Source organism: Hylaeus anthracinus, unplaced genomic scaffold (assembly GCF_026225885.1).
Source record: "Hylaeus anthracinus isolate JK02 unplaced genomic scaffold, UHH_iyHylAnth1.0_haploid 11985, whole genome shotgun sequence".
Taxonomy (NCBI): domain Eukaryota; kingdom Metazoa; phylum Arthropoda; class Insecta; order Hymenoptera; family Colletidae; genus Hylaeus; species Hylaeus anthracinus.
Window position 1 is genome coordinate 2,359,075 of NW_026534333.1, and position 11,985 is coordinate 2,371,059.

Genomic DNA, 11,985 nt, shown 5'->3' on the forward strand with positions numbered 1-11,985 from the left:
CATTAAAAATTTTCATGCAGATGCTGAGAATGAAGTATGAATTAATAGAAACAACTAATAAATCGTAGGTTGAAGTAGGAATTTGATTTATATTCAATTAAATTGCAATTTGTTCTAATCTCCAATTGTAGAGCAGAAGTCACTTCTAATATCATGGATAGGACGTATAAAATGCCTATCCTCGTTAAGTCCAATGCGAAACATATAAGAGTACTGGTCAAGTTTGCTGGAACACCCAGTCGAAAAATGTCTAAATAGAACTGCGTTTCTTGGTCCTATCCTAAGCTATCACCGATTGTAAATTAGTTTCTTCGATCTTCATTGCTTAATTAATATCGTATTTAATTGTGCACCTGCAGAATGGAACATCCAAACGTGTCCTATCGGCAGGCTCACACCACACTATATGCTATGATCATCGCGGAGCAAAACAGTCGTTTCGTAGCTGTGCAACTAGTTCATGATCACCAGTATTTGTGTCTTTTTCTTTCTTACAATAGATCTCGAGTTCTCAGAAAATATTACATAGTTGTTAACAACAATTCTGCACTGTATTTAATCGTAGGCGTTACGAACTCGCTGCGTTGCTTACCGTATCATCATTGCAACTCGCCTAATATGGCTGACATAAGGCTTGACCGCGTCGTCACGAATTTTCCCTCTACTTACATGGATATTCAATTTGTACTTTGAAATTGAGTCAACTATTTGTTTCCTTCGCGAGCTTTGATCGAAGCCAGTTTCCACGCAGTCCCTTGACAGCTTTCAACGAAACTGTACAATTTTTACACGCTTAGAGATAGACGTCTCTCGTACTTTAGATGTCATGGAGACCGGTGTATAATTTTCGAATGTTTAGATAACCTACGGTAGAAGCGAGAAAACGCACGGGTTATATCGAATGCTACATGGCAACTGTTTCAATCGAAGCACAATTTAACCTGCTTGAAGAAATTCGCGCGCCGCAGACAAGCCTTTCATTTTAATTAAATAATAACTTTGTTAGCCGACCTAGCTAATCTGCGTTTAAGAAAGAAACATCAAACAACTAGGAGGAAAGACTACTGATTTTAAAGAAGAGAGTGCGTACTTTTAGGTAGAGTAGTAAGTATCTTCGAAGTCGTCGAATACGTGAGAATCTTCGGTATTTATAATTTTAATTTCTCCGTTGTTTGGCACTCGAGCCTTAAACATTATCGTCACCGTTTTCATTCACAGAAAGCGTCGCTTTCGTGTGTCTCTAACAACGTCGGAAAGAAACCCTTTCGAACTGTAAGAACTTGGCTAAAATTCTTATCAAAACAAAATGTACGATAGCAAAAGTTTCTATTATGTTTAAGTATTCGATGTTAATCGGATATTATCGGCTATTCGTCGAATTCGAAATACAAAGCGCGTCGGTTAGCTTTACAACCACGAACGACTCTCACGCATTCCTCAGGCTCCTATCACGTACATATTCTTTTTTTCTCTAAACGTTAGGGCTACCCATAATGATCTTTATTTTCGCGAAGTAACAAATTTACTTTGGAAAAGAAACCTCGCTGGAGAACACCAGGAGTGAAAAAAAAAAATCTCGAAAAAAAAAAATGTAGTCGTGTAAAAAGTAACAGAAATAACGTGAGCAGCCCCTTTGCTCTTCGGCCTGCCTTGCAGAAAACCAAGTCGCGCTTAAAAAAGGCTTAGAACACACTTTGAATATCGATCCCTGTAGGCGAATGAGACAACTCGCATCCGGTGGTGCACGTATTCACCCGCTAACTCTAAAAAGAAGAACAACACAGTGTTCCCTACTCTCGCTCGCGCTTAATAACCCTTTTCATTAAATTAAAAAGAAAAAAGAAAGAAAAAGAAAGCATGGAACATCTCGTGCGTTTTGGAATATGATCAGCCGTTAAATGCAGAAAGATCGAGCGAAACGTATTTGGGAATGATTTGAAAATTCTTAATGTTGAAATGTCGAATGTACTTTGCGGTGCTACGATCAGAAATTAATTGATGTTTAACGTTCTTCTTGGCAGTTGTACAATTGAAAATGACGCTACGCTTTTTCTTTGTTAAATAATTCTTCTTAAATTCTACAGTTTTTAGTACGTTGAAAAATTCGTGTATCGCTCGATCGTTCTCGCGGTTGCACCGCCATGACGTATTTTTAATTAAACACACCGGCTCGTGAAATTTCCACGCATCGTTTGCTTTACAAAATATACCATCCGGTTCTTTTTTCGAACTAATTCAAGTAGCTGTTTCGGAATCGTATGACGGGTGTTGCACGAGTCTTCCCTTCTTAACGTTTCTCTTAATAAATTTCACAGTACGTTCGATGCGCCGACCGATCGCTACGATCTCAATAACCACGCTCGTGTGCCCGGTCGCGTATGTTCATTTTTTTTTCTTCTTCTTTTTGTTTTTTTTTGTTTGTTTGTTGTTGTTTTTTTTTTTTTAATTTTTCATAATTCAAGTGTTTTGCGATTCGGAGAACCAAATTTTCTTTCGCTAGGCTCTAGAAAACACTACGAATACCGCGTAAAAAATTGCCGACTCCGCGATCGGTCCGCGCTCAAGTTATACTAATCGATAGCTGCTCCCAATGTGAAAATAGTAGAATTCTAACACAAAAATCAGATTTGCCTACATGGATCATTCTCGACAACAATGCCTTTGTTAGACTTAGTGTTTCACAAAAGGTATAATGGTTTACCAAAAGGTGTAACCGCCATCTGTTCCTCCTCCTAGGAAGTTTTTCTTTTGCGATATAGCGACACTGTGGCTAGCCATTGCAGCTAGTTGGGCGGCATTTGGAACTGTTGGGGGCGGTGGCAAGACGGGTTGCGAGATGCTATCGAATCGATTGGTAGCGTCGAAACCATTCTGCAAAATGAATAAATAGCGACGCGTTAGTAACCATTCGGGATATCGAAACGAAACGTACGCAAGAGATTTCGCTGTACTTACAGGCATCACAAGTGTGGGGGGCCTAACTGGAGGCTGCATCGCCGCTGCAGGGTAGTACGCTGCAGCTGCAGCTAATGGCGGATAATATTGCAATGGCCCGTATGCAGGATAACATGCATTCGCTAAGTATCCTGGGTATCCTTGACCGTACATTGGTTGATACATCTACGCAAAGTAATTGAAAACATTGAGACAGCGCACAAACGTTAAAATATACAGGGTGTTCAAAAAGAAAAAAAAAAGCATTCAATATTTATACGGTGTATAGGGCACACTATACTGACAAGGGAAGGACGCGGACGAGCGCTTTTTGTACGAGACCGGGCTCAAATGACGGGGACTGATGGGCATTAAAAAAAGTGCAAAACATTCGGGGTATCTGGCCAGCCATTTTGATAAAAAAATCGCTTTAAACATTTACAGGTCACTAGATTCTAGACCAGCAGTTCTACTACTACATTTCTATTTCTTATTCCTTTTTTTACTTACTGCTATGTAAATCATATATAAGTATTATAATACTCACTGTTATATAAATAATACATAAGAAGTACGAAGTGTAGGACGTTGACTACAATTTGTAGTAACGCGTTTCTTATTAATTTATTTATTTTTTATTAAATAACAAGTGTGGCTGAAGCGTTTATTAAAATAAAATTCGTTTTTTAATCAACATGTATTTGGATACTGAATATATTATAATATATTGCATATATTACAATATTATGTTCACATTTAAACGTATCGTTAAAAATTGTAGTCCGCATCCTATACATTATAATTCTTGTACATTATTTATATACCAGTGGAGTATTACAATTCTTATATATTATTTATACAGCAGCGAGTAAAAAAAAAGGAATAAGAAATAGAAATGTAGCAGTAGAAGAAAAAAAAAAAATATTCCATTTACCGAGTCACGAACCCACGAACATTACAATATGAACCAGCGCGGCGTAACGCTCGCAGCTACACGACAGCTTCCGTTAAGAAACCGAATGTTGTTTCGTATATCTAGTGACCTGTAAATGTTTAAAGTCATTTCTTATAAAATGTATAAAAGTCTCGTTGAAAGAGCGCTCATCCTGATCGCGACCTTTCCCTTGTTAGAATCGTAACACGCGAATAGTGGTCCACGGCACCGGAGAACGTCTCACCATAGGATGCGTAAGAGTCTGATCGTATGTCGGCGGCGGCGGTCCTTGCGCTGCGTACAGTTGTGGTTGATTAGGAAACACTCCGTACGGTGTGGCACCTGAAACTATCGGTAGAGTTCGCATGCAATCGGATCATTAGAACCTCATCGAAATGACGCGGGATCGAAACACAGAGATGATTCTCTTACGTGCACCACCGTAGGTAGCAGGCTGTGTCGGCGCAGGGACAAAACCTGTTGGTGGATGAGGTGTCACCGGGTATGCTGTAACACATGCAATGGAAAATGCAGGTCCGTTCATTTTGTTGGCCGTAGGATCGATCTAAGCCAACGGTACGTGGTACCACTGCCAAAAAAGGACAAGGGACGACGCGTTTCAGAAGATCCATAGAGAACGTCGTAACGCCGTTTCATCCTTCATCTACCGGCGCTGATACATTCCATCGGCTTCAATTCCCCGCTCCCTAAGGATCCATCTGACTCGCGACGTCAGCATCGAGAGATTTTCGACGCCGTGTTCCTAACCGTTATTACGTCGTATCAATTGTCGCGAATCCGTTGTACGAGAATTTCTTTTCATCTCGCGAAATGTACAAATACGTAAAACAGAGTCATCGGCAAGCGTCGAACACATCTCGATTACGAAAGTGGTACTCCCACACCCAAGTATATCTTACACATGACATACACCGTTTTTATCAAGGTACTATTCAAAGCTCAAACAATGTTAGTCACTAAATAATGGTGAAAAGAAATAACCGAAAAAAAAAAAAAACGGTATTGTTGCCTTCTTGTTACCTTTCGAGTTTATCGCTGCTCAACGTGACGGTTTCATCGGTAAAAGAGAGAGATATATATATACATACATGTATATATATATATATATATAGGCGTGAATATATCGCAATTGGGAAGAACAGTGTCGTGAGAAATTTACAACTGCGGCCTCGCGTAAACTGCGCTGGTACAAGACAGGCTTTGGTTTTATTTCTTTTTAATTTTTTTATTTTTATATATATATATAGTATATATAGTAAAAATAAAACATTTACGACTCTTTCGAAAATCCATATTCACAGAGATTTCTTTCTTTGCTCTTAAACGGAGATCGTTACACAACGAATAGAAACGCGTCGAGTCAAGAAACGCGTCGTGTCGCGAAACGCGTCGAAACCTCGAGGATTCTCGATAGAAGCGTAGTTGAAAAGCGAGACACTTGAGAATAGCTTAGCAAACTATTACTTTCGGTATCTTAACCGTGAATAAATAAACAACAGCACGTGTGTGTATGTGTGTACATACATATATATACATATATATGTATATGTGTGTGTGTGTGTGTGTGTGTGAATGTGTTTTGGAATTTAACATGAAGCAATCTGTGGTACATCTTGTCACTAGTTTTAAGTGAAAGAACAAAGTCACGGGCAACGTCTTCGAGAGAAAGAAAAGCAACGATGTGAAAAGTTCCCGTCGAACAAATATATATATATATATATAAAAAAAAAGAAAAAGAAAAGTATGGAAAAATACGAAACGGATAAGCTCGTCGAGAATTCTTTTCACCTTTTTAGAACGTAAATACACACGAAAAGTCTTACAAACAAGTCTAACGATACAGCCACTACGAGTAATGTAATAATATCGTATGTAATGTTTCGACAGTAAAACGGAATCGTCGGGAAGTCAGCCGAGAAACGAAAGTAAACAAAGAATTGTAAAGAAAAGAAAAAAAAAAAACAAAAAAAAGAAAGGAAAGAAGAAGAAGAAGAAGAAGAAGAGTAATAATAAATAAAAATAAAAAGAATAAAAAGAAACAGTGGAAACAATAAAAGATCAAGAAAAAACAGAGAAACTATTCTCAAATGAAGACTCGCGTTAGATCGATCTACGTTTACTTCTAAAACTAAGATATAATACGAAACCGATCTCAAAGCAAATAGCGTTACGCAATCAAAGGTAAAAGCCAAATACATTCGTCTAAACGGGTCGAACCTTACGAGACCCGTCAACCACCGTCGTGAATTACGAAGTGAGAATCGTAGCCGAATGATTCACGCAAATTTCGTACGTCGCGTAAGCAAATGTAGCAGCCGAAACAATGAAATTTCACGGCGATCGAACGTACGCGAAACCATTTACTCGCGACACAACGCGTCGTAAGTAACCAAAGGCTGCAACTTTAACGAACCGTACAGGAAGCGAAACGGTGTCTGAGCGTGGTTGCGAGTCGTTCGGGTTCGACCGGATCGGAAAATAAGAAACGACCGAAAACAGAGCTAAAATAAAGCCAGGGGGTAAGAAGGGGGTGAACGGGGGTTTGTTCGAAAAAGTGACGTTAAAAACAAGCCCAATAATCAAGGTCCGATCAAAGTCAGACACTTTTGATAACACTGTCCAACAACGATATTTTTTTCGCGATGTCCACTAGGTGACTCTCATAGGGTTCCTCGTCCTAAATGCGAATCTGAAAGTGAGATTGCTCCATCGCCTTTAGTTTTCGAGAAATACGAGATTTTGTAAAAACGGTCGATTTTTTTTTTAGAGAAAACTTAGTACTACTTGAAAACTACGAGCGCTAGAAAGTTCTGTTTAGTCTTAAACGATAGAGGAGTGTTTTCTGAATATGAAGACATGTTCCTTTAGAATCGTCTGCTCTTCTGGATGCCTGTAAATGAACAGCGAATTTCACGATAACGTAGTGCGAAATCGACCTAGGTGAATAACTTTTCATAAAAATACAAAAGCGTTTCGTGAAAAGTACTCGCGTCGGCAACTTTTTGCACTTCGGTGTACGTTTACAGCCATTCAAAAGAGCAGATAATTCTAAAGGAATACGTCCTCGTATTTAGAAAACACTACCTCTGTCGTTTAAGACTAAATAGAACTTTCTAGCGTACGTAGTTTTCAAGTAGTATCACGTTTTCTCTCAAAATCGACCGTATTTACAAAATCGCGAATTTCTCGAAAACTATAGGGTGATGGAGCAATTTCGCTTACAGATTCGTATTTAGGATCCCCAGGGAACCCTAGAGGAACCCTATAAGAATCACCTAGTGGATATCGCGGAATTTAAAAAAGGTTTAAATTTGTCGTTCGTTTCGGGCCGGTGAATATGTGTAATTTATACAATGAGTACGGTGGTACGATGAAAGAAAGAAAAAAAAAAAGAAGAAGAAGAAGAAGAAAGAAAGAAAAATAAACAAATAAATAAAAGAAAGTAGATATACACTTATATATCTACTTTTCATATACATATATACGTATGCATATGTATGCAGCATCATACATACATATATATATTTATATATCTATATATATCTATATATATATATATACATATACATATGTTTATGTATATCAAGTTCCACACATTCAAAAAGTTGTGACAAGATTCAGCAAACCACAAATTTCTGCAAATATCCATAAATAAAGGTCAAACATGATTAAAAGTTCTTCGTAATTGCGTAATATATATTATTAATTGGGCGCTGCTCGCGCAAACCTTGCCCACGAGGCGAAACTTTCTTCCGTCGTTAGCCTCGATTCGATCTCTCGTTCTCGCCGGCAATCGCGAGAACGCCCAATTTCTTTTTTAGTAGACTAAATTACGGCCCTGGGCCGTCGCCATTCGCCATACGCAAAAAAGTTCCGTCCGAACGCAACCGTTCGCGAAAAAAACAATCGCTCGCGATGAAACCACCGAAACCGTAGCGAAACCGTATTTCCTTTTTTCTTTTTCTTTTTCCCCGTTAGAAGAGATCGAGAGGATCCGTCGATTCGGCCGTATCGCGAAACACCGCGGGAGCCAACATTGCGTATGATAAAATAGCTCGTGCCCAGAACCAGTGGATGGACATGTTGTACTCTAACATAGACGTCAGCCCACACCAAATTGTCCATGATAATTGAATACTGGTCCAACGGGTGGAAACGAGCGCTCCTCGAATTACGTTATATTGCTCTTGATCGTCGCGCGTGTAGGTCGACACAGTTTCCTTCGTCATCTCCGCTTCATTGACGGCGTTTACGACGCGGATAAAGATACAAAGGTTCGTGGAGACGCGAAAGAGGTGGCTCGGAGGCCAATCCGTCGGATCAGTTTCCAATCGAATAATAAATTTATGTGTCAGTGCCACGGTGCAAACAATCATCGAATCCAATAACAATTGATCATAATATTAATATGCTAGTACGAGTTAACTGGCTAACTTCGAAAAGAAAAAAAGAAAGGTGTCTTATTATTTTTTTTTTTTTGCTCTCGATATCTTTTTTCCTTCGTGCTCGTCCTAATTTCCCTGTATTATCAGTCTCTCCCTCTCCGCCAACCCCCGTTTTTTTTTTTTTTTTTTTTCACGCAGCTCGTTGCTACGACACCCCGTCTTTCGTTCTCGTACACGCACGCATTCCTCTCGGTCTTTCTCCCTGTTTCCGTTCTTAAAGCCCGATTCGTCCCAATGAGCATGTTCGACCTAGTCGCCCGTCGGAATCAGATGGTCTATCGAAGATCTCGCCCGTATTCGCGACCCATCTATTTCCGCCAGACGACACGAAAAGTATCGTATCTCATCGACGATGCCTCGGTGGAACAGCCCTCGTGCCTCGACGATTCCCAGCGATCCGTGGACGATCGACGATCTCGTTTCGCGAGCGAGAAAAATCCTCGGGCGACTGTATATCATCGATAGGAAAAAAAGTGGGGGGGGGGCGGGGGGACCGCTCGGGGTATTTATAAAACGTATCCCTGAGCGAGATCGCGACGTTTTATAAGTCGGGGGGAGAGGGGATGGGGGAGGGGGAGAGAGAGAGGGGGATTACCATTTTTTGTGGCACCGCGACTCGACCATGTTTTTACGTAATTTGTTAGAAGAACTATTGGTAATCATAGAGAACAGGTATTAATATTAATATCACAACATAATATTAATAACTTTATTTATCTGTAAAAATAAAAAATACTGACAGCGCAAGGAAATTTTTACTCAGGCGGGTGAAACCCGACATATCTATTGTAGCACGTCCCTGAGAAACAACGTCGCGCGTACGACCGCCGGCTCGGCCGTCGAGCTTAGACCGGTGGTGGGGATGCAGGAGATGGTGCTTCAGGAATCGCGGGCCGAAATGTGCAAGTAATTCCGAGCACTGCTCTATTATTACCGAACTATTATGTTTACTAGTTATTCCTTTGATTAAGAGTCGCGATACTACGATATTATCATACTTTAAATATTAGGTTGTCCCAAAAGTTTCTTCCATTTGCTTAAGTAGTAGTACATGCACATTTTATGTATAATGTTACATTATTCAATTGCGTACAATTCATTTTTGCTCCATTACAGTCACGACATTAACACCTAAAAAATCAGGTTCTCTATTTATATAAACACGACCACACAAAATAACCGAATGCAAATCACGGAAGAAACTTTTGGGACAACCGAATAAACGCAACTTCTAAATTAAACGTAACGGAGTAATTACCGCCTGTGCCGATGTTTTCGTAATAAATTAAATTAAATAAAAACACGGTCGAATCGCGACGCCACGGAAATTGCAATCGTGCCAAAAAGTTCCATATGTTGAAACGGTAATTCCAAATCTCTCTGTATCGTTCGAAGCTACGATTTACAAACATTTTTCTATATTATTCCGGATCGCAAATTTGTATTTTTTAATTTTGACCACGCGTTTGAGTATTCGCGATCGATTCGCCTCGTCGATCAACGATCCAGGTCGCTGGGTCCCGCGAAATTGAAGGCACTCTCGACATTTTCGACAACACTCGACCCGCCGAGTGAAAGAATCGACGCACGGTTCCGGCCAGTTGCTCTTTTTCAAAGTAACATCCTCTCAAACGAAAGCGGCGAGGAACTGGCTCTCGTTTCTGGAATCCCTTCACTCGTCGGTCCACGGTATCGTCGAATCGCTATCTCATACTTAAGCTCACTATTAACAGTATACATGATAGATTCTGCCAAACATGCACATGCAGTTCAAAAATGCTCGAGAGATTCCTATGATCTTGCAGCGACAAGTGTACCGAACGTTCGAATCGTCCTGGTATATTTCTCTGGCCGCGACAGCTCTTCGACGAGTCGAAATTGAAACGCGGTTACGTTAATGAATTCGATGTCTCGTTCACGACAGGAATAGGAACGTCTCTATATCGATTTCAAATACTCTACGAAACTATTCGAGTGGACGATTAAAAAACTACGAAATCTATTCGTTCGATTCCTTCTCGACGCTTGTTTGCTTACTTCAAGATCGTTTATCGAGACAGAGATCGTTAATCCGTGCCTCGCGACTGTTTATCGTCGAAAAGAAACTGTCAACGATTCGACGGTTAAGAAGGCATCGATCGAGCTAACGTAAAGGTAGAATTATAGAAAAAGTCTATCACAACGTATTATGAGCATGCATTGTAAACGCGACGAGCGAGCATTTTTTCCAAGGAAATTTGCGACTCGGGCGTGTTTACATTATTGTTTTTTTTTTCTCTCTGTTTTCGCTCACCACGAGTATAACGGAAGGACAAATTTCAACGAGATGTGCTCGCACGTCGCGTGTGCCACTACCGATGCATTCCAACCATGCAAACTAAAATACAAATACGTGAAAAATCATTAAACCTATGTATATACTTGCACATAAAACCGATCAGGATGCAGGCAAACGTAATTTCATACGAATTTTTCTCTCCGTATGCGTAGCGCACGGTCTACGAAACTCCCGAAACGCGCGTCGTCGGTTTCGCTATCTGTCGTTACCGACGAGGCGTGTCTCCGGTGCCGATTTCCATTGTTATTTTTCGCGTTGCGTTTATCGATGTACTTTCTTTGTTTATCTGTAGAGCCCGCAGGAACTGCTGGCGGTATTACAGAGAGACACCGGGTATACTGATACCCAGGTGTCGACGTATATATCGCGTATACAGGGTGTCCCAAAAATGTTGGAGGTCCTTGAAAGGGGTGGTTCGGGAGGTGATTTGAAACAAGTTTTACCTTTGCAATAAATGTCGGATGGGGCTTCGTTAAGTAGATATTAATAAAAAAAAACCCGACCAATCAGAGCGCGCGGATATCGTTGGAGCGGCCGCGGTAGCGAAGGCTACGCGCTGAGCGGCCGCGTCAATATCCTTCGATGCACGTCGAGTCACTTGTTCGCGTACGAGAGCGGCTACCTAGCGCGTAGCCATCGCTATCGCGGCCGCTCCATCGGTATCCGCGCGCTCTGATTGGTCAGTGTTTGTCCGTTAATATCTCCTCAACGAAGCCTCGGACAACAATTTCGCTAAGGAAAAAGTTCTTTCGAATCACCTCCTGAACCACCCTTTTCAAGGACCTCCAACATTTTTGGGACAACCTGTATACGCTACCCTTTTTCCTTTACTTTTCTCTTCTCTATGTCCAATTAAACAGGTACAAGCTATAATACACTACTATCGCCGAAGGAACAAGTAAATTTTTCTTAGTATATCAACTACAAAACACGTGCAGAGCCGACCACAAGTTTCGTCTGCACCCCAATTCGTCCCGTCTTCTTTCGATTCCCCTCGTTGGTTGACCAAGTGAAACGACGGTTAACTAACCGCTTAATCGCGAGCCAATCGAGTCGTATGCCTCGTTTCTTTTGTCTTTGCTTGTTGTTTCTTTTTCTTTCTCGGTTTAACGAGAAACTTGTGGCACGAGCCGAAGCGACATGCACTATTGTTAAAAGTGAGCTACCGAGTTTCTATCCAGTAGAAGTATCATATAAATACGCTGAGCTTAGATACAGCATTCGTGTCCACCCCGCCAGGCCACCGTGTCCTCGCGTGGAAATCAGTTTTTTTTTTTTTTTTTTTTTTTTTTTTTTTTTTTTTTTTTTTTTTT

General features: G+C 40.6%; 1 protein-coding gene across 4 annotated transcripts in view; it reads right to left on the reverse strand.

Annotated features, from left to right (window-relative positions):
- Positions 1-707: 707 nt before the first annotated feature.
- LOC128886743 (DAZ-associated protein 2-like) overlaps positions 708-11,985 on the reverse strand; it is a 15,861-nt gene continuing 4,583 nt past the window's right edge. For 3 of the 4 annotated variants that reach the window (XM_054141896.1, XM_054141895.1, XM_054141894.1), the window contains 4 exons: positions 4,301-4,375; positions 4,113-4,216; positions 2,956-3,120; positions 708-2,871 (listed from right to left, as the gene is read on the reverse strand). In XM_054141896.1, coding sequence (XP_053997871.1) covers positions 2,698-2,871; positions 2,956-3,120; positions 4,113-4,216; positions 4,301-4,375 — 518 coding nt within the window. In that variant the 3' untranslated portion in view covers positions 708-2,697. The remainder of the gene's footprint in view (positions 2,872-2,955; positions 3,121-4,112; positions 4,217-4,300; positions 4,376-11,985) is intronic. The other variant, XM_054141897.1, reaches the window with a different exon arrangement.